Consider the following 23,678-nt stretch of genomic DNA (forward strand, 5'->3'; position numbering starts at 1 on the left):
TAACCCTCGTATAACGCGGTACTTATACAACGCTGTCTACAAATTGTAGTAACCCTTGTTGAACGCGGTACTTATACAACGCAGTTTCAATATAAGACGGTCTACAAACTGTAGTAACCCTTTATCTTTTCATATCTTTTTCAACGCGCGACTTAAAAATCAAATTTTATCTTCGTTAAATTTGCGTCTGCCCGTATCGCGCGTGCAGTTATAAGTCTTTATATTGTCTCTGTAACTGTAAAGTTAAGTGTCACATATTTTGTTAAGTGTCGAACATCGTGGCCTGCAATTGTATCACCATTCCCTTCTAAGCTAGAAGTTTTCTTGTAAACTCTTCGTTTAACAGTGTTAACGTTAATCTACGTAATGAGAATTCTTACATTCCGATTCTAGGAAGGAAATTGTTAATGTAGAGATAACGTTTTCACTGTAATTTGAAACTCTTTGGATCACATTGATTATGAGTACTCAAACCAGCTGTTGAAAAAAGTCTTGGATAAAGGTTGGTTTGATTGTTTATGTTAGTGCATGTAAGTGTCGATTTGAAAGCCTTCGTCGAAAGGCATATTGTGTTAGGGGGAAAATCAGAAAAGAACACTGTCTCTCTTCTGTATTTAAAAACCACACCTATCACGCAATCTCTTTCCGGTAAGTCAGACAACTATTGTTGTACAATGTATGTCCCTGGCGTGTCGTTCTTGTAAAATCAGACAAATGCTATTATTATTAATATCAACAGTTATGGAAAAAGCAGAATGAGGTCACAGAAACACGTAGGGACAGCTATGGTATTGGATAGAATAAAAGCAGTGCAGTAGGGCATTAATGACGGAGAGATCATATTTTAACAGGAAATACAGGGCAGCATGAATAGTGAGATTTGCGAATTCAGAAGGATGACGTGTACAATTGCCTTAATCTGGCCATAAATCCATTAAAATATTAAAGTAATTTCATATAATTCGGTTTCCAAACAAAATTTGTTTGCATTTTTATCGCACGTTACAAGATTTCCTATCGTGATTTTAGTTAAGGTTACACAGTTTTGCTTGTTTCGTTTTTGTTACGAGAATTTGAATGCTTTGAGTCGCAACTTTTGCTTTCTGTTGACAAAAAAAGAGATAAAATAAGACAAGAAAGATAATATCCAAAACATGCATGAAAGGGTTTCATTTCAAAGTTTGAAAATCATTAAATTAATAACAAAAGAACATTGAATTATAATTCTTAATAAGAAAACGATTCCTTAATTTTTGCCGTGAATGATAAATTGAAAATGCACTGCTATTTATGTCTAGTGCAGTGGTTCTTTAACCTTTTCGAAGTCACGCAACGCTTAGGATTATAAGAAATATTTGGGGAACAGCAAAAGCATTCGGGTCATAAAACTAACAATAAAAATATGCATGGACTTGCCTTTTATAAAAATGGAACTTATTTTAATACGATACTTGAAATTGTTGGCTTTTGCAGCAATATCAATATGTGATACCCTCATCTCTTTGTCTATATTAGTAAGTCGTTCACGCTTTTTAGTTTTTATATTGGTTAATATTAAGAAACCAAGCTCACATTTTGAAAAAGGGCAATAATTCATTCTAAAGTTATAAAATTTGGAATAGCACTTTACCCCTGGATACCCTTTTCTTATTTCAGTGTGCAAACGCGAAGATTCGCACTTGGCTTCCACGGAAATGCAAAATTTTTTTTTAAAAAAAAAAGGCGTGATTTTAAAGATCTTGACTTTATGTAATTTACCATATTTACAACTTGTCTAGTACAAGTTTTAATATTTCCGGTAATATTTTTGAAACTAGGAATTCTCTGTGCAAAACACAGTTCGTAGTATAGTATTTGGGTTTATTTTCTTTGCAAATGTAACGAATTCTTTAACAGAGCCTACCATTGATGGAGCACCGTCCGTACAAATTCCTACGCACAGCTCCCATTGAAATTTTAAAATTTCATAAAGCAGTCTTCAGTTGTTAGGATCAGAGTGGCCAATTACACTCAGAACTGTATCGTGTGACATCTTCCACAGGCGGAACACCTGTACCCTGTTCGCGGAACATAAGTGTTCCTGGGAACACCGGTTGAGAACTACTGGTCTAGTGTATGAGACTGCAAATAACAGTATAATTTAAAAAAAAAAAAACTATAACAAAATAAACAATACTGTATGACCTTTACCACATTTCAGAGAATGCTGACAATCAATTGATTTCATAAATTAGTTGGAAGTCATGAAATGTGCTTTGAAATACTCAGAATATTCATTAAAATATTATTTACAACATTGAGTTCCGCATGTTGTTTGGTTTGTTTGGAATATATTGTTAGGGGAAGTTGTGAAGGGTGATTTTTGGAAAGCGATTTGAAATTTTGATAAACTCATTATACTAATTTCGTCAAAGTTTAAACGAAATTTAAAAAAAATACTGAATTTCGTGGTTTCTTTTAAATGCTATGTTATTTAACAAAAAGCAAGTGCACTTCAGTTAAATTTCATACAGGTAATATCCTTAATACCTAAATTTCCTAAATCTGTATTATCTAAACCTGACGAATCCCAAATTTCATCGCAGTTAGTATAATCAGAGCGATTCCTCACACTAATTGAACAGAAAAAGCTTAAATTGTCTTATAAAAGGTAGACTGGAATCCTAGTTATAATACTGTAATTGATAATTTAGTACGATATTGATCTAGTTACAAAGGATGGTTAATATAAGTAATTAGGATATTTCAATATGTTGGTTGGTATCGATAACATGATAACTACTATTAAATCATTCTTTTTTATTTATATGACTCCTATACTCGAAAGGTTATAAACCTGGATTATATTAGTAGTATCATGGGTGGTCAAGGATTTATTATATGTAGCGTTTATACATATAATAAATATGTAGCGTTTATATAAATAATATATATAAAATTAATAAAAAAAATTAGAAAAAATCTAGAGCTCACCCATGGTACGAATGTACTATATGTTTACAGAAAATCCTTTCGAAAGTAGAAGCTACATAAAAAAAAAGAAAAAAAAAGAGCTTCTCTAGAGATCAAATATGAATTTTCTCAAGCCACTTCAAGCCTCTAAGAATAAGCGAGGCGGAGGTGTCCACCTGACGAAATCTCTCGGTGTACTATTGACACATATCCATACCAATTATGCAGTTAAGATAATTAGATAATAATTATTAGTAAATTAATAATAGAGAAAAGAAGAGAATACAATTTAGAAACACATATTGCATTTATTGACTTTGAAAAAGCATTTGACAAAGTTAAAAGAAGCATTTTATTTAGCATATTAAAAGAAAGACAAATACCAAATAATATCCTAAAAGCTATCACAAGTATATATGAAAATAATCAAATACAAATAGCATTAAATCACTAGTCATCATATACAAGAGAGATAAACCAAGGGGTGTCCGACAGGGATGTCCACTCTCAGCAACGCTTTTTAATATCTACTTAAATGAAATAATAATAAAATGGACTAAAAATTTACATCAAGGAATTAAACTTTCTCCTACAGTAAACTTAAACATTCTCCTCTTTGCCGACGACCAAATAATAATTACAAATTCTGAAGCTAACTTACAGAAAGCTATTTTAGATCTAAATGAGATATCCAAAGATTGTGGTATGATAATATTAACGGAAAAATCAAAAACTATAGCCTTTAAAGGACAAGATCCAGCAAGAACTAAAATAGTAATAGATAACAAGATCTTAGAACAGGTGAATTCATTTAACTACCTAGGATGTATGATCACATATGAAAATGAAAAAGATATAAACGTAAAAATTGTAAAATATTTAAAAATAACAGGTGTAATTAACTCTATATTTAAACCAAACCTACTTCAAAAACAAACGAGGCTAAAAGTATACAATACATTAGCCCTACCAGTCTTAATGTATGGAAGTGAAATCTGGACAATAAAACAAAAAGACAAAGATTAATGACAGCAGAAATGAAGTTTATGAGAAAAACTGCAAAGTATACCCTATTTGATCACAAAAGAAACGAAGAAATTATGATAAAATTAGACCAAGAATCAGTAATAGAAAAAATTAAAAAATATAAACACAAATGGATGGAACACGTTCAAAGAATGAAAACAGAAAGATTACCGAAACAAGCCTTCAAGTACAAGCCATTAGGAAAAAGAAAACCAGGACGTCCTCTTAAACGATTCAACGATGACTTCTAAAGCCGGTACAGGCCACGCTAGGCCTAAATCCTTGATACGGATGATGATGATGATGATAATTAGTGAGTAGTCTAAATTAAGTTAAGGGGATAATAAATCCCTCATGATTTTAAAGCCGGATACGAAACTTGGAGATTGAAATCTAAGAGTTTCATGCCGAAGAACTATCGGCGAGTCCAGGCGTAAGTGATCACCTGGGTAGTACAACACTAGGGCAACTCGTTGCAAAGGTAGAGCAAGATCCGTCACTATCCTTAATATTTTTAATATTTAGTGAGTAGTCTGTTGTTTTTTTATGTGGCTCCTACCCACTAAAGGTTTCTATAAAAACTATAGTGCATTCTTATAGTGGGTGGGTTAAAGATTTTTTCTATTTTTTATTGATTTCATATATTTTTGTATTGTTTTCTTTATTTTTTACCAGGTCTGAAAACCCTGCTCTAGAGACCAAACATGGAACTTTTTCAATCCACTTCAGCCCTCCAGTAAGCGGGGCAATGATCTCACACCTGGCTCTCAATTTTTAATACTTATGCCGATTCTCCAGCAGAGCTCAAAACTGATTCCTAGTTGCAATGATTTATAGCAGTAAATTTGAAATGGAACTAGAGAATATCGAATGTTAATAATAATAATAATAATAATAATAATAATAATAATAATAATAAACGATAATGATTAAATCGATGGTTTAGTCTAATAAGGATTAAACAATATCATCTTCCAAATTAAAGTGAACTATAATTTAAAGATGCTTAAACATTTAGTATCGTTCAATTCTAATCAGACTTTTCAAACTGTTAGCAGAAATCAAACGTGTATTTTTATAGATGAAGGCGACATAATCCCTAAAACGTCATTTGCTCATTTGTAAAGAACGAAACATTATTTGTTACCTTCTAAAACCATTGAAAGTTACTAACTAGGAAATAGTTTTTGAGACGGACCATTTTCTGTTATAAATTCACTTGATGAGAAATTATAATCTTGTTTTAAATCCTATACACAAACATGATGTCAAAAATTTTCCGACTAAGAGAAAAATTTGCTATAACTATCTTTCATAAACTTAAAAATGTTATTTAAATTATGGGATATTACATCCCATATTGTTTCACAGCCGAAAAAGAAACTTAAATAGTTTCATATAAAATGTTATTTAATATAAAATACTTATTTATTGCAAATACAGAACCTTACTCTCACTTTAGAAATCAATAATTTCATATTTTCAATAAACATCAAGTCTGTTTTAGAATTGATAATAAAAATTAATAAATAATAATACTTTAAGGATTCAGTGGGTTTGTGCATCTGATGAAGTGTGAGAAGCTACCAATATATATATATATATATATATATATATATATATATATATATATATATATATATCCATCCAAGAACTGCACAGAAATATTCCCCCAATCACAAAACGTAACCCTTCACTTGGACCTCAATCAAAACAGACACTATGGTTCCCAACCATAAAAGAAGCAGAACTTCTCTCTGCAATACATCAAACCAAACTAAACAAAGGCCCAGGGATTGATGGTATAAGACCTAAAGATATAAAGCAACATGCAACTAGCTTAAGCCCTATCCTACTAAAATTAATAAATAAAATATTTAAAACAGGGCAGATACCAAGTATGCTAAAGATAGTCATAATCACACCCATATACAAACATGGAAAAAGAAATTTAATCAGCAATTACAGACCCATAGCAACATTACCAATAATCAATCAAATTATGGAGCGGATCATACTGAAGAAACTCACAGTATACACAGAGACCTTTCATATTATCCCCAAAACACAATATGGTTTTCAGAAAAATAAGGGAACAACATCTCTCTTGGAAGACTTTACAGACACCTTAGACAAAAACAAAATTGCCATGGTAGTCTTTATTGATCTAACCAAAGCATTCGATACATTACACATCAAACCTTGTTAGAAAAGCTGAGGCATGTTGGAATAGACGGGCCTCTTCACAGGTGGTTTACAAACTACCTTTAAAATAGAAAGCATATCACACGTATCAGTCAAACGGAAGCAGAGAGCTACCAGTAACCTGTGGAGTACCACAGGGAACTGTACTCTCCCCAACTCTATTCAACATTTACACGCACGATATTAATCAGCTACCATTCAAAGGTAAGATATTCCAATACGCAGACGATACAGCAATTCATGTACACTAATACTAGGAGTATTAGGAACAAGAAGGAAGAGTTTTTGGCTATGGTTGGCACTTCCAGACCACAGGTTATAGGTATTAGTGAAACATGGCTGACTGTAGATGATATAACTAGTGGGATTGAATGTGATGGGTATAGTGTGTTCAGGAATGACAGAGAGAATAAAATGGGGGGAGGAGTATTGTTGATGATAGCTGATGAGCTCCAGCCAAGGAGAATAGAAGTTGAATTGCAGGATAGAGAAAAGAGAACATTTGAGGCCATTTGGTGTGAGATTGTAGCTAGCAGAACTAAATATACAATTGGGTGCTGCTATAGACCAGGTGATGGAAAAGATGGTGGTGACAGTATGCACAAGCAAATAGAAGAAATGGGTGGAAGGAGGGTGATTATTATGGGAGATTTCAACTATGGTCGCATTGATTGGAGTGAGGAGAGGACACACGGGAGGAAGGAACTGGATTTTATGCGGTTATTAAGGGATAACTATCTGCGGCAGCATGTAATGGAAAATACTAGGGGTCAGAGTGCTTGACCTAGTAATTACATCTGAGGATTTGGCTGTAACAAATATGACCACATTGCCACCAATCGGTGAGAGTGATCATAGGGTCTTAACTTGGGAGGTGGCTAAAGGTGTAGAATTTTCAATTAAGACAGGGTACATGTGGAATTATCGGGCTGGAAAGTATGACAAGCTTAGGAGTTTGATTGGTTCAGTGCCATGGCATGTACAACTGCAAGGACTAGAAGTTGATAGTGCATGGGAGGTAGTTAAGAAGTGCTTGCATGAAGCAATGGCTGACAGTATACCTAGAGTCCGAATAATAAATCAAGTAGGGGTTAAATAGATGAATAACACCATTAAGCTTGAGTTGCAAAAAAAGAAACAACTATGGAGGGAATTTAAGGAGAAGGGTGACCGGCAAGCACATGAACGGTATAAAGCGCAGGCCAGAAGGGTGACGAGTGTGGTAAGAAAAGCAAAAAAGGATTACGAAAGAACATTGGCCATGCAGGCTAAAGAGAATCCTAAACAGTTTTTTAGATATGTAGCAAGTAAAAGGGAAAATGTACATGGCAGATTGATTTTAAAGAATGCCGATGGTAGGGAGGTAACTGAATCAGTTGAGATAGTTGAGTTACTGAGTGAGCACTTTGCAAAAGTATATCATCCAGGTGGTGACATTGCAGAAACGAATAAACCAGTAGATTATACGGGAATTGTGGTTAATGAAGTGGAGGTGAGTAGTCTATTGCATAACCTCAATGTCAATACATCTGTGGGATTGGATGGTATACCAGCTCGTGTTGTACGAGAAGCAGCTAAAGAATTGTCAGTACCCTTGAGCATTTTGTTTAATTTGAGTCTCGGGTCTGGGTTAGTCCCGAGGGGGTGGAAAGAGGGGAAAATAGTTCCACTGCATAAAGGTGGTTCCAAGACTGCTGTTGTAAATTACCGACCGATTAGCATATCAGGAATCATTGTCAAGGTCTTAGAGAAATTAGCAAGAAAAGAATACAGGATTGGATAGATGAAAATGGGATATTGTATGGCGGGACAACATGGTTTTTTGAAGGGTAGATCATGCCTCAGTAACTTGCTCACGTTTTATAACACAGTGACGGCTGAACTGGGGTAATGGGTTTACAGTGATACTACTGGACCTTGCCAAGGCCTTTGATAGGATACCACATGGAACCCTAATCAGTAAACTGGAGCAGATGGGTATAGATATAGGGTTGGTGAGATGGATAAGAGGGTGGTTGAAGGAGAGATATCAAAGAGTGGTTTATTCAGGAGTGGAGTCTAAAAGACGTCTTGTGACTAGTGGAGTGCCACAGGGCTCTGTTCTTGGACCACTGCTTTTCAATTTGTTCATCAATGATATTGGAAAGGATCTGAGAGAAAGTGTTCACTTGTTTGCTGATGATGCAAAGTTGGGTAGAGCAATTGTGAGTGCACAAGATGTCAAAATTTTACAGGATGATTTGGATAGTTTGGAGGACTGGGCTAGGAAAAATGGATGTCAATTTAATGTGGCAAAGTGTAAGGTTATGCACTTTGGGGTGAAACGAATAGCAGCAGTATATCGCATTGGTGGAATCATACTCCAGGAGATTGATGAGGCCAGGGATTTGGGAGTGTTGGTGGATAGGGAGTTGAAGTTTAGGGGGCACATTGCAAAAGTAACTAAAACAGCTCACCAAATCACTTGGCTTCTGAAAAATACTTTAACATGCAGAGACGAACAAATTGTTGTTCCTCTGTATCGAGCCTTGATAAGACCCCATCTGGACTTCTGTGCCCAGCTATGGGCACCAGGGTTTCTTCGTGATGGGGAGGAAGTGGAGAGGGTCCAGAGACGAGTGACCAAGATGATAGCAGGTCTGTGGAATGAACCTTATGAGAATAGGTTGAAGATTTGTGGGTTGCAGAAATTGGACGATAGGCGAAGGAGGGGTGATATGATTGAGACATTCAAATTACTGAAGGGTTTTTATAAGATTGATCCAGAAGATGTTTTTGAAAATATGACTGGTGGTGGGAGGACTAGGGGCCATGCATGGAAGCTGGGCAAGAGTGTGGTTGACAAGGGTGTTAGAGCTAGTTTTTTTACTTGGAGAGTGGTAAATGAGTGGAATAAGCTTCCAGAGTCTGTTGTGGGTGCTACGACCGTGAATGAGTTCAAGGCAAGGTATGATAGATACTGTGTGAATGTTGAATAGTTGTTCTTGACATGATGTTAGGGCCTCCCTCGATGAGTCTCTCGACTCCTTGGAGTTTCCCGGAACAACAATAATAATAATAATAATATCCGTCCATAATAACGCAAGCATAGCCCAAACAAATACGCAACATGACATAAATCTGATCATGGACTGGCTCACAAAAAACTCCATACACCTAAACTCAGAAAAGACAAAATTAATGATATTCAGAAATCCACTGACTCGATCAGTTGATAACAAATATATAACCATCCAACATCCACGTTCCAACATAAAAAACACACAGAACAGCAAAACCACTACAATCACTCAGGATGAAACAATACGATACCTTGGAATTTACTTCGATGCAGATATGAACTGGAATAGCCACATAAACATACAACAAACTCCGAACAATAAGTGGCAAACTCTGCAAGTTAAAAGACATAGTTCCCATAGGCCTAAAAACACTAATATACAAAGCACTATGCCAAAATATACTAAGATATGCTATAACAACGTATGCTTTCTGTGCACCCTACAAATTAAATAGATTAACGTCGCTACAGTACAAAATGACAAAACTGATCTTTTGGGAACAAAGAGAAAATCACGACCATATAAACATTGCAATGGCAGAACACAAAAAAATGACAGCAAAACATTTATGTCACTATGCAGCTTTGCTAAAACATTATTTCGATGCCAACTACAGGACAGTTAGAAATACATACCGTATAACAAGACCTTAGACAACTAATTATATCACATATAAATACAATAATCACTACGGAAAGGCCACGCGAAACTTCTATATCGCAGACATGATAAACAAATTACCTTTTGAATACAGAAACCTTACAAACTACAATAGCCTGAAAAGAGCTCTAAGGACATACTACGAACAAGAAACACGCACCCAAAATATCATAGAAACTTAACGAAACACAATATATTCGTTCAGGTTTCCAGTTCAGCGACGCATCAATACATTCCAAGCTATTGTGGGCGCGCGCGAATTTCTCAATCATGGCGTTGATGGAGATGATTCGTAGTAGAGGTTCGGTGTAGTGGTTGAGACAGTTGTAGGTGTCCTCCCGCGATGAGTCTTCGGACTCCTTGGAGGTGTCACGAATAATAATAATAATACATTTCGTAGCTTCCTAACACAGCATAAAAAACAATAAATAATAACCAACTGGTGTCATCCTCAGATAAGCTTACATATAAGCTTCGAGGATGAAAGCAGAGAAATTAGTTCTCATCCAAGATGTATCATATGTAACCAAATGCATGTAATGTACGTATCACATGTAAACCAATGTATGTAATGTATGTATTATATGTAAACCAATGTACATAATGTATCATATGTAATCAAATGTATGCAATGTATGTAATAACTGTAACAAAAGTATGCAATATAGAGTGATTATATCCATTGATATTGTATATAGTCGTGTAAAATTGCAAAGAAACATCTGTAATAATCATCATTATGAATATAATAATAATATACGTTGTAAACAGTTATTGTTTTTATTATTATTCAAAAACACTTTATGTACGAGAAAGTATTTGTTATGCATAATTGTGTTCATATAATGTAATTTATCTGAGAAATAATAAAATGTTAAAAAAAAATTTTTTTTTTAATTAAGGTAGATCTCATGGTAAAATATTGTGCCAAAACTATATATAATAAATATTAAAGCTGTTCATTCTACAGCAATTGAAAGTTACATATATTATAGTTGAAATTTATAAACAGGAAAACTTAGATGGTTTAGTGCAAAATTTTGAGATTGGAAAGGTGGTAATATGATGTTGCTATGCAGATGGTGTAACTTTATGCACGCTTCTTTGAGCAAAAATAATAATTGCAGTTATCACACGTTTTGTTCAAATGTTCAAATTTACAGAGTATAAAAAATGTATGAAGATACACAGAAGAAAAGAAACAGATGAATTCATGCACTCACGAATATCTTCATGAAAGAAAGAAAGAAAGATAAGAATTCGATAATCGCATCTACTTAGACAACCCAACAATCACATCTCGTTTTGTCTTAATCCCCCGAAGCATGGTCGGAAAATGACAATGCTGAGGAAAATACGTTTAATTTTCTGATAATTATTACTGTACAGTACTTCAAATTTTCCACACGTTATTCAGCATGATCATCTGAAATGCAACTTCATTTCTTGTATTCATCCTTCATTGGTGTTTCTCGGAAAACCTGTATTTAAAGCACATGACAATAATAAATGACTGTTGGGAGATTATCGTTTCGCGATAAGTTAAAACGTCATTACTTCGGGGGAATTTTTCTGAATCATACTGCAGTGGAAGTATCTTTAATAGTATTGTGCCAAGCTTTTTCACGAAAGACTGATTTCAACATTAAAAGTTTTATTATTAAAGCATTTTCATTTGATCTCTAAATGTTCGAAATCCTGGCGTACAGCAATATTAAAGATTACCAGTGATCTTTTCGCTGAGATTTAGTTAGATTTAAAAAAATTCCTAAACCAAAAGGGATTTTAAACCAATTTAGGAGTGCGTGGTTTTTTCCCTGGGTTCAAATGTTAACTTGGTAAAAATGTAAATATTGCGCATAATATTTAGTCTCAGAGAGTAGGAATGTACCAGTGGATCCAGCATACAAATACCGTCCACGCAATGTATAAATAACAAATCATACACAACAACAGTGATTATTATAATCATTCGTATCTTGTCGTATATAGATAAAGAGCTTGAGTCTATAACCAAACGAATTAACTAGTTATAAAATAACTGCGTATCTAGAAAAAGATTCTCAGATTATCTAACCCTTAGCCAGTCCTAAGCTGTGCATACACAGCCTGTGAAACGTCTTAAACAGTCAGAAATTTCTGGAATCGTGATCTTACACAACTCATTTTTTCGAAAATGGTTGCTGCTTTACTGGACGACCTTCTTTAACATTGGCATTCGATATTAAATTTAAATTTAATGTTCAAACATATTTCTTCATCTTTTCAAAACTCCGATTTTGCCTCAGTCAACCTAAAGTAAAACAGAACCTTCTTCAGTTCCCAGGAGTATACAAAATCATTTGCAGTTGCGGCAAAGCATATTATGGTCAGACAGAAAATTCCATCTCTCTCTCTCTCTCTCTCTCTCTCTCTCTCTCTCTCTCTCTCTCTTTCCGCCTAGAAGAACACCAACGTGTCATTTCTTACAATAGAACTAGTGCCCTATCCAGCCACGTTTTAATCTCTGCTTTCAACTCAATGTTGAAGGACGACAATATCATATAGACTGGAACTTAACTTCAGACATCCATAAATGCTCCGATGAATTAGAAAGACGCATCTTGGAATTGAAAGAAATAGCTCTCGACCCTACCCATCTAAACAGCAATCTCAGTTACAGCCTGCCCGATTCACGTAGCGCTATAATCCAGTTTTCGCGTACTCATGATATCATTCACACACACACACACACACACACACACACACACACACACACGCACACACACACACACACACACACACACACACACACACACACACACACACACACACACACACACACACACACACACACACACACAAACACACAGTGCTTCACGCAAGAATTAACGCTCGGACTCAACTTCAAACACAACTGCTACTTGTTCTAAACATTGTTTGTTCAAGTACAATATATTTTAAGATGTTGTTTTCTCCATGGTATTGTATTCACCTGATGAAGTCGGCATTTCCGATGAAACTAGTTGTGAAACCTTATTAAATCTCTTATATTTTTTCTCGGTGTTTAAGTCAGTTAATAATTATAAACATGTCATTTAACCGTGTTAATTACTCTCTCTCTCTCTCTCTCTCTCTCTCTCTCTCTCTCTCTCTCTCTCTCTCTCTCTCTCTCTCTATATATATATATATATATATATATATATATATATATATATATATATAAAATACAGGGTGACCATAATTAAAGAGAAGGTGTTCAGAGAGAGCCCTGTAGCGAAAAATGTATTGGACGAAATTCAACCAAACTTGGCGTAAGTACACTCTGGAACATGGGATTTTTATTTACAGAAGATAAATAATAGTACAATATTCTGCCACCAGGGGACAATATAATAGGGGCGCTATAATCGCGTGGTTCGGGATTCCACTCGCCTAATTTCAATGGCGATTGCGATCCCAAGTTACTCAGAGCAATCTTTCTAATCTTACCTTGAGAGCCTATGTTGATGACGTTGACGATAGGTGTCAACTCTGTCAACAGGGAAGACAAAGTTGACACCTATACCTAGACATAGTACGCTGAGGAAGAAAGAAATTTAAGAATTCCCCCAAGAAAAATGGCATTTTGTGTGAATACCGCTAGGACATACTAATCCAACGCGTTAAACAAGTACAGCACTAGAAAGGGCTGCAGTTAGAGTTTCTACATTCATTAAAGGGAGGGAAACAATTGTGCATTAAACAATACCAGTAATCTCTGGCATGCATAAACTAGATTCTCAACCTCATGGCGCACTATATGGAACAAAACAAATGACTCCTGTCTATCTCTTCAATAAAGTGGCTTAAATCTGATAATCACTGACAACAGGATAAACGATGTTAAGTACTCTTTTCTTCCTCGACACCACGAATAGACGCCTAAATAAACCACCTAATATATCTTTTCCTCTGTCTCCGTTCCCTACAATTTCAGGAATGACAACAGCTTAACAGATAATAAATCTGTTGAGGGATGAAAAAAGTAAATCTAAAGTATTTGTGTCAGAGGCTTCACTTCCTGAGATCTTTATGGAATCCATCCTGCTCACTGACAGAGACAGTGAGAAAGTGCAAACGTGCGCGAGTCTTGGGGAGGGCATTCATACCTTCCCATTTGCAGGAAAAGAGCAAAAGTCCCCAAATTACTTATAACCTTGGAATTTGTGGGTGGATTATCTATCTGTTGGAAGGTCCAACCGATAGACAATCAAATGTTTATGTCAGACTTCGATCCCGCCATGCTAGAAGCACCAATTCCCATCTTTTCCTTACAGTTAGGTAATGAGTGGGTGAAATTTACGTTGATATAGAACTCTGATCCAGCAGGCGAAAGAAGCAACTGCATCAGGGAGTACTTTCCATCCAGCAAACATTGTTCTTGGGATCTATTCCACCGTTGTAACGTTCAAATCTGAAGATGATATACAATGTAGCATAATGGTTTCCTATTCCTTCAGTGCTACACAGATTCAACTCCAAATTAACAAAGATTGTCTCTTCTGCCACAGAATCTTTTTTGTATACTTACAGTACCTTGAATGCCTTGTAAAAAAATAATAAAAATAAATTAATAACTGTTTATCATAGTAATCGGCAAATCTCATTTGGGGATGTTTACACTCGGGGAATAATACTCCATTATACTTCAATTTTATCTGCAACTAATTCTTCATCAAAGCTAAGCATAAAAACCTTCCATTTAAGAAACAGTCATCTACCTCTGCTTGAAGTTTCATCCAAAAGTCTTGGAATGACTCTATATCGTAGTAAAATATGAGATCATGATAATGCTAATAATAATAATAATACTGCTATTTTATGGAGGTGAGATGGTGTCGCATCTTAGAGGCTCAGCTTTACCAGGAGTTTCATGAATTCTCTTGATACTGCTCCTACGACAATCTAGAGATCTACATATTTGCTCAATATGTACTTCCCAGGTCAGCTATACCACATATATTATGTTGTTGAAAAAAGTTATTGACTTTATTCAACAACACGTCCGTTAGCTTTGTGGCTTTGTGCTTCGCAACCATGTGCCTGGGAAATGAGTGTCCTAGGTTCGATTCCCATCGACGACGTGAGGAGCTTAAGGATTTTGGTCAGCCATAGCCAAGTTATCCGGTCTTGGGCGTGGACAGCAGGGTTTCCTCTTAGTTTATCTGGGGTTTTTCATCCCGTAAGTAGGTAAACCGGCCCCGTGAACACACACAGATACAGTCAGGAATACTTAAGACAATCTCTCCAGCCATAGGTCTGAATTGTCAGCTATGCTGGTCCCGAGCCCGGATAAAAATAGGGGGGGAGGATTGAGGTGGTGCCGTACCTCCCCGTAAAACGGGCTCACAGGCGTTGAATCACCAAATGAATGAATGAATGAACAAACAACACAACGTTTTTCAACTCAACTGAAAAAAATAAAGTCAACTTTTTTCAAAGGTGTGTTCCCAAGGGGTTTTAACAGATAGGAACCATATTTTCTGCAAGAGTTCCAGTGTACTGTATAGTATTAGCAACCCTAATGGTGCTTATGAAAACTTTTGCTGCAAGAACTAGTCAGGCGATTCACTGGTTCCTCTTTATCGCGCACAGTCGCATTACTGATCTTTTCAGTCTTCGCCTTTATTGCATTCATTCGCAATGCTTAGAGCAACGAGTATCAGATCCTCTCTTTCTGGATGGTGTCTTCTAAAACAATTACTTAAATCAATCAGCATTCTCTTTAATGTCCATAAATCCAACTTCCGATCTTTTTACCATTTCTTTCTCGTTATTATGTTTGTTTGTTTTTTAAATCTAATATATGCGTTATTTTTTCTTCGTGAGCATTAGCATCTTTTTGCTTATCTTGGTTTAATCATTCAACACGTTTCTTCTACTGTTTCCGTGAATTGTAAGAGTCAGTCCCCCACCATTTCTGGATTGGTACAATCTATTTACATCGCTGCGTGGATGCAAGGCATGATTCATTGTCATTAGTTTTCGTGTTTTACAAACAGGTACGTCCAACTCGCTTGTGCCCAGTCATTTATTTCTACCTTGTATCTAACTATATGAATGGTCCATATTGATTGCTCTTACAGTTTTGCCTCCATCGAGTTTGGACTTCACAGCTTTTCTAATCCTTCTCAGATATTCAGAACTTGTTTTTGATTTGTGAATACAAAATGAAGTAGACCTCAAGAATTCCTAGGAATTTGTAATATTGGTCTCCTGGGACAAGGATTTAATTCTCCTTCCATCTGCAAATTATTCTTTATTTTAGATATTTTAAGACGCAACTGGATTCATAGAAGCGCCACCGTTATAATACAGTTAAAATAAACTTGCACTACTAAATCCTCTTCTAATAAATTATTTTACCGTACCATAATTAATCATGCACAAATCCTTTCAAGCTATACAAAGCTTTACAATCACATGTACTCATTATCATCGATGAAATGAAGCACGAAGTGCTGGCCTAAATAGAAAAATACGCGAAACGTTTCTGCTTCATCACCGACAGGTGAAGCAGTTTCAATCTCACCATGGATATTTGTTTGTAAAACGTTCCGCTTTAAAAATTTATGCATGCCATTAAAAATATATATATAAACATAAGTGGACAGAACGTTTTCACAGTAGTATGATAAATCCCTGGCTTATTTAAGTCTTGTTTTCCTGCCCCCTTCCTCTAGCGGTTTATAACTTTATACTTTCTCAACTTTTCGAATGTGACTGCTGTAACAAAATATCCAAGTACAATTGTGTGTTAAAGCGAGCATTAGATTAATTTGGATAATTGAAAAACCGTAGTGTTGTAAAATTTTATCCTTCACACTCATAACATCGGAACTTATTTAAATCCTTAATTATTAAAACGAATGACTTTTATAATGGCTCGTACTTCAACAGATGTTAAAGCATTTAGTGGAAATACATGATGATATAAATGAAAATCTGGATATTAAAAGTAGTGTATCAAATTATCCAGAGCACATTCTAGATAAATCAGGATAATTTCATAAATCAAATCTTGAAAAATCAACTTAAAAATTTGATTTGCAAGGTAATAAAAAAATTAATATATTAATATATTAAGAAGCACTTAGATCGTCCTAATGATGATGCCGCATCTATAATATTGCTTCACGAAGTCTGTTTACCAATAAAGAAGGTATAACTGAATTGTTCAGATCAAACAAACAAGAACCTATTTCAAAATCCATTTTTTGTTGAACACTGAGAAAAAACAGAATCCAATTATATATTAACTTAATATTTCTTAATAAATAACTTAATAATAATTTTGAGTGAAGCTCAAAAGTCCTGAAAAAAAAATCATAAAAAAGGTGTTATTCAAGTCTGCTGATAGATAAATCAAAATAACTAAAGTCTCGTTCACGATAGCCGGGCAGAACAATGATAGCAAAATTATACACGAAATTTGAATAACTACAATACGGGACATTAATTATATATTTAAGAGCCTAATGTCGTTAAAGTACCTAAAGAGAAAATGCATATTGAATTCATTTGAATCACTCAGGAAATTTACTAGCAAAGTCAATTTTAATTTAAGTTGTTAAAAATGTAAGAAAGGACAATCTTTCGATAGTAAATATATATATAATAATAATAATTAATTAATTCACGTACTGACTAGTCAGTACGTGAATGAATGTGAAATGAATTTCGATATCATGCACAGGGTCAAGATGTCATTCTCCCCCCTCCAAATGAGGGGGAGAATGACATCTTGCAATATTTTTATTATATAATGACATCTTGTAATATTAAAAACTTATATTCCAAAGTTATTGGAATACAAGTTTTTCCAATTAGATGAATTCGTTCGTTGTTGAAATTAAGTCACTGTAATTACAGATGTGGATGCAAGTGTATTATGCCTGCAATTTGTTTTTTTTTTTCCATTTCTGTGTATATGTGTGTTCTTCTGACGACTGCATGTTTCGCGGGCTGAAAATTCAGAAGATAAAATCTAGTCAGCTCCGTATGAGATCATCGCAGTAAGATGTGTATAATTATGCAAGCAGCTAAGGCTATGATGCAAATTTATTCTGTTTGTTAATCAGGTGTATTTTTCGGTCAGGTTTTGCGGTAGAAAAAAAATTGAGCATCAAAGAGAAAACACTCCAGCTGTGCATGAGACTGGCTAACTCAGTTTTCTAAGTATTGCCCTTATAAATGTTCTTTATTTCAGACAGCATTTATTTGTTTAGAAACTTCAATGTATTAAATATCTGTGACTATTGGTCACTAATATCTTCGTAAACTGAAATACACCTCGAAATCAATGATTTGCTGATGGTAAAATAAAATATTGCACCGACCATCCAAAAATACTTGTGTTATCGAGTGACTTGCATTTGTAATCGGAGAAAGTTATAGCAAAACACATCGTAAGTTTATAAACAAGCATAACTAACTTAAGATTTTTTGCATAACAGTATTATATCTGAATTCTATAAATACAAATTTATAGGATTAGGTTTTTGAGTTTGTAGAGTCGTAAATATACACATAGAACATAATAGACGATTACGTTTGAATGTCTCTCTGAAAAGTGTGAAATAAAAAAGGTACATTTTTACGTGGGTCAACTGTTAATTACTGAAAATAGTTGAATCCGTTTATATAAAACATATGGCTCGCTTATATGAAATGTGAAAGGCTTCATTCAGTGAGTAAATCTCTAGATAAAATTAGTATATGCATTTACCTGTTTAAGAAAAAGAAAAAAAAAACGTGGATGATAAGATGATGATGATGATGATTGTGAGTTATTCTATGAAACAGCGCCGAGAAGAAAATGCAAAAAATAAGTAAATGCATACATAAACGCCTTATTGAAACGTAGATGTGATGTTTGCATCAAAATCATTCTACAACTCATAAGACGTACGTAAGCTTGGGGAAAGGAAAGAGATACAGACTGAAGTTTAACGTACTTAACGTTGGTATCTCACAAGATTATTAAATTAGATTTAAACTGAATTAATTGAAAATATACACAGAAAGGTAAGACCGATCTACTTATTAATAAATATGAAATTCGAATTTACCTAGAGTGATTCAAATATCCTTGTGCGAACCATGCCGCAGACCATCGCTGTCCCTAAATGGGGAACTCTGAGATATCATAAAATCATATTTCTTTGTGCATTTATCGTAACACACTGTCCGATAGAGTTCCGATACTGCTTTCGTTCCCCAATGAATTCGTCAACATATTTACTTGATGCTACGGATATTCAAATTGTTACTACGCCATTTCCTGTAGGCTTCCAACTCTATCCAGAAGGTAATTTCCGGGAGCGCGTGCCAAGAGAGTGGGGTGGGAAAGGTAAAATACTGGTCGGATGACACCTGTTGGCACAGAAACATCATTTTGATACGTTTCGGTGACCACGAAGTGGGATATCTCACGCTAACGAGGTGTAATTTAAAGGGAAAAAGTTGTAGAATTAATAAATGAGAACTATAATAACAGACCTCACGGATCAGCAAGTCAGACTGCATTAGTGAAAGAAAGAAAGACTATTTCTGAACTACAAAGCACTTGTTTAAGCAGAACTCGTGCTTCTCTCTCTCTCTCCAGAGAGGAGTATCAATTAATACTATAAAATTATTCTTCGATTCATGTTGTTTATATAATCATTTGAACAGCTGTTATTATTATACATCTTTATCAGGGTGAGCAATTAAAATCTGAACATACGTGTATTTAAAAAATAATAATAATTTTTTTTATTTTTTTTATTTTATTTAATTTTTTTTGTAATAACATTTTATTTATCATCTTACAGAGCATTTACATATTACATATATTTTTTACAGTGAATTTCATACAAAATTTCCCGTTTTTTGTATTCTAAAATGTGTTAATAATAATTACTAGATGGTAATTTATAGTTTTCAATTAGATAAGGTTAAATTTTTGCAACGGCATTTATATTATAACAGTAACTTATATATATTTTACAATTTTTGCTTTTTAATGTTTTTAACCGCTGTAACTACAGCACTTCAATGTATTTTTTTTTTTTTTAATCTCGGTTGAGAGAGCCTGTGTAGCTCAGTGGATGTGGCGTTTGCACACCACCGCGCTTGGCCGCACGAAGGAAGACTTAGTTTCGAGTTTAGTCGGGCGACTAGAGGAAATTTTTCTAAGCCTTTTTTCGACCGGTTCCCGAGTTAGTCGATCTATGGCACGGGCAAGCGGGTTTTTCGTCCCGTAAACTTAAGAAAATCGACCGTAGAACCCACATTATTTCAGACATTAAATATATTGTGTTAGGGTTAGGGACCACGAGATGGCGGCACATTTCAGCGGTCTCTCTTCACTGTGTACCGCTTAATGTTGGAGTTAGATAGGGCCATTTAGCCCTATCTAACTCCAAAAGTTAGATAGGGCAAAATGGCCTCGCCTACTTCCTCTATATGGGAATAAAAGGCATTAGCTGATTTTTTTTTGAGATATAATGTCTCTGCTTGCATCCTCGAAGCTTTTTAATGAGCTTATCTGAGGATAACATCGGTTAGATATATGATTTTTTTTATTATTATTGATTTGATTGCTGTGTTGGAAGTAGGCTGATGTTTGGGAGATCAAATGAATGATATGAAAGGTCTGATCAAAGTGAAATTGCCGATATATTCTGGTGTTATTGCATCTGTCTTGGTGGTTCACTTCCATTTCTATTGTGGTCTTCTTTTTGAACTAATTAGTAGACTTCTTTTTCAATTAAAATGAAAAGCCAAACGGCTAGTTTTCTGGCAACTTAATAGATATTAAAGGGATAAAAATCCTATGTTGTTATATAGCCAGTAAGTGAAACTCAAGATCGAGAATTACGATCTATGAGTTTCAATGCCGAAAAACTATTGGCGAAGGCAATTCGAAGCAAAGGTGGAGCAAGCTCCCTCACTATTCTTGATATTCTTTCATAATGTAAAACACAGCTCCTAGGAGATGTAATGCTGTCATTACATTATGAGGAGAGGGCACTACCCAGAAAACTAGCCGTTTGGCTTTTCATTTTAATTACAAAATATAAGCACACCTTTATGGCATTCGTATAGTGAAGGTATGTAAGTTCTTTTAACTAAGCTTTGATATTTTCGAGGTCTACCTACTCACTGATGAGACCTCAAAAAAGGTTGAAACCGGTCTGGGTAGTGACTTCTCCTCATAATGTAATGACATTATTACATCTCCTAGGAGCTGTGTTTTACATTATGAGAGAATATCAAGAATAGTGAGGGAGCTTGCTCCACCTTTGCTTCGAATTGCCTTCGCCGATAGTTAATCGCCACTGAAACTCATAGATCGTAGTTCTCGATCTTGAGCTTCACTTACTGGCTATATAACAACATAGGATTTTTATCCCTTTAAGACTTCATGTTTTTTTTTTTTTTTCACTGTGGTAGCCTTTCTATGTCTTCTGAGCTTTTAATTTGTATCGGTTTTGAAGTTTGTGACTTTCTCAAGAATATCTTGGCATTTCTGATCCACAAAAATTGGTAATTGTTTTCTGTTTTTGCTTTTCTTGCTTGGTACAACAGATTCTGGTTGAATGGTGTTAAATATTCGGATAGGAAGATTGGTGTATTGTCTTGCAATGCGATCAAGTCCTTGGCAACTGGTTTTTTTTCTCTCTGCTGGCTTTTATGAGATTGTCTCTTGTGGATTTGCTTGTAAGACGAACTATGACTGGTGCAGTTTGTGGCAAGCCTTGTTTTTTGCTCTTCCTAGGAATCCAATTTAAGGTCGGATTCCTAGGAAAAATGTCTGAATGTCGTTAAGCTGTAGGGGATGTCAGTTGCATGGCCTAATTTTAAAACTACGTCTCTGAGGTTTTCTGTAGTTATTTCTGTAATTAATTAATTAATAATAATAATAATAATAATAATAATAATAATAATAATAATAATAACACGTGGGCTTCCTTTTTTAGACTGCATGCAAGCTTTGGTGGTAAGAAGACATATACATACACAACTTGTTTTAAATACTTTATGGAAAAATTTTAGGAGCAAACAAAAACTGTTTCGAATCTTAATATCTTATGATTATAAATATTTAACAATAATACTCTTAAATTTATAACATTTCAAATTGTATGATGCAGCTTATACAAAACTATTCAGAGGTGAATAAAATATAATAAAGAAAAGCACAGGCTTTTTTAAACATCTTTTAACTAGTGTTGCCAAATGAAAATTACTAAAGACAGCTAAATCTTAAAAAAAAGAGCTAGAAAGGAGTTAAAAATGCAAATTTTAAGCTAAAATTTTAAAAGTAGTAGCTGATACTTTTAAGTTACTTAGTGTATTCAAGTTGTAGTGATACTTGCGTATAAGTGGCTAAATACATCTTCCATGTTGTCTTCTGCGCTTAATTCACCCACGTTTTCAGTTAGATTTTCAGCTTTATTATATGTGGCCATCGTTCCAATATTACTCAGTGTTAATGCTGGTAAATGATAGTCTGTACAGCACTTGTTGTTACGCCTGAGGCCATACTTGACTGACAAAATAACTGTCAGCATTGGCAATTCCATCTTGTTTCTTAATTTAGTTTTAACTACATTCATGGAACTAAAAATTCGTTCAATTTCCGCATTAGAATTTGGCAGTATTAATAAATTTATTGCACACTGAGCAATTTCTTCAATTGGATTCATTCCAGATGCATATTTATATTCTCGTACTTCAGTCCAGAATAGCTCAGTGTTTTCTGTATTTGTCCATTTATTTAAGTGGATAGTATTGTACTGGTATTCAGCAGCAGCAACATCTTTTTCTGTTTTCAGCATTATTTCTAAGATGGGAGTAGCAGGTTCTTTTATATGTTTTAGGATATTGTCAAAAGAAAAAGAAGACATCATTCTTAAAATATTCAACTTTACAGGCAACCTTCTTAAGCTGTTTGAAGAGCTAAGAAGAAACTGTCTTGCTCAACTTCTAAGATTTCGCTCATCATTTTGCGTTATTTTCTTTTGTATCTTCAACTCTGAAATTTTTCTTTCAAATATGTAACCAAGATTTGGACTGAGATCCAAATAACCATCAATCTCTGACTCTAGAAGGTCGACTGCGGATGATGGTAGCACTAACATATTTGCAATAGAGCGAATCAAACGAGAAAGGTCTTCAAACAATCTTATCTTATCCACACTGTTAGATGCAAAAATTTTGTTAACTTGCTGAACTTGAACTAGAATAGGATGCAAAAATAAAAGGTACAATAGATTCCTTTCATCTTTGCACATCTCCCACAAAATTTGAGCTTTGTAACATTTCTCAGTCACACTCACGACTTCGAAGTGAATTTTCAATTCCAACAACTGGCTGAAAATTCTGTCTACTGCAAATTCAATAGAGAGCCACCTTGTTGCACAATTGCTTACAATTTTCAGACGAGCATCATTTTCGTTGATAGTTTGATACAGCTCTTTGTATGCTGCTTGTCTTAAAGAAGAATGTAAAAACCGCTTATACGTTTCGGCAACTAAATATTCTAATTTTCTTGGGAGAGATTCTGCACAAGTGTGAGACATTGCCAGTTGTAATGAATGGCATACACATCTAATTAAAATTAAGGAGGGAATATATGCCTTAAGTTGTTCATAAACTCCATTATTGACACCAACCATAACACTGGCATTGTCTGTGCCGATTGCAATGAGATTTTTAATGTCTAGTTTCTTGGTCAAGAGCTCTTTTTTCAGTGCAGCCACA

The 23,678-nt window shown here is 34.7% G+C and overlaps 1 protein-coding gene across 1 annotated transcript in view; it reads right to left on the reverse strand.

Moving 5' to 3' along the window:
- LOC150092563 (MAM and LDL-receptor class A domain-containing protein 1-like) overlaps positions 1-23,678 on the reverse strand; it is an 84,628-nt gene that overhangs the window by 43,313 nt on the left and 17,637 nt on the right. Inside the window, exon 2 of the mRNA XM_090414234.1 lies at positions 2,512-2,612. Within this exon, the coding sequence (XP_090270360.1) occupies positions 2,512-2,612 (101 nt within the window). The remainder of the gene's footprint in view (positions 1-2,511; positions 2,613-23,678) is intronic.

The sequence above is a fragment of the Typopeltis vanoorti genome, chromosome 25 (genome assembly GCF_054136105.1).
Source record: "Typopeltis vanoorti isolate ZY-2024b chromosome 25, IOZ_Tvanoo_1.0, whole genome shotgun sequence".
Classification (NCBI taxonomy): Eukaryota; Metazoa; Arthropoda; class Arachnida; order Uropygi; family Thelyphonidae; genus Typopeltis; species Typopeltis vanoorti.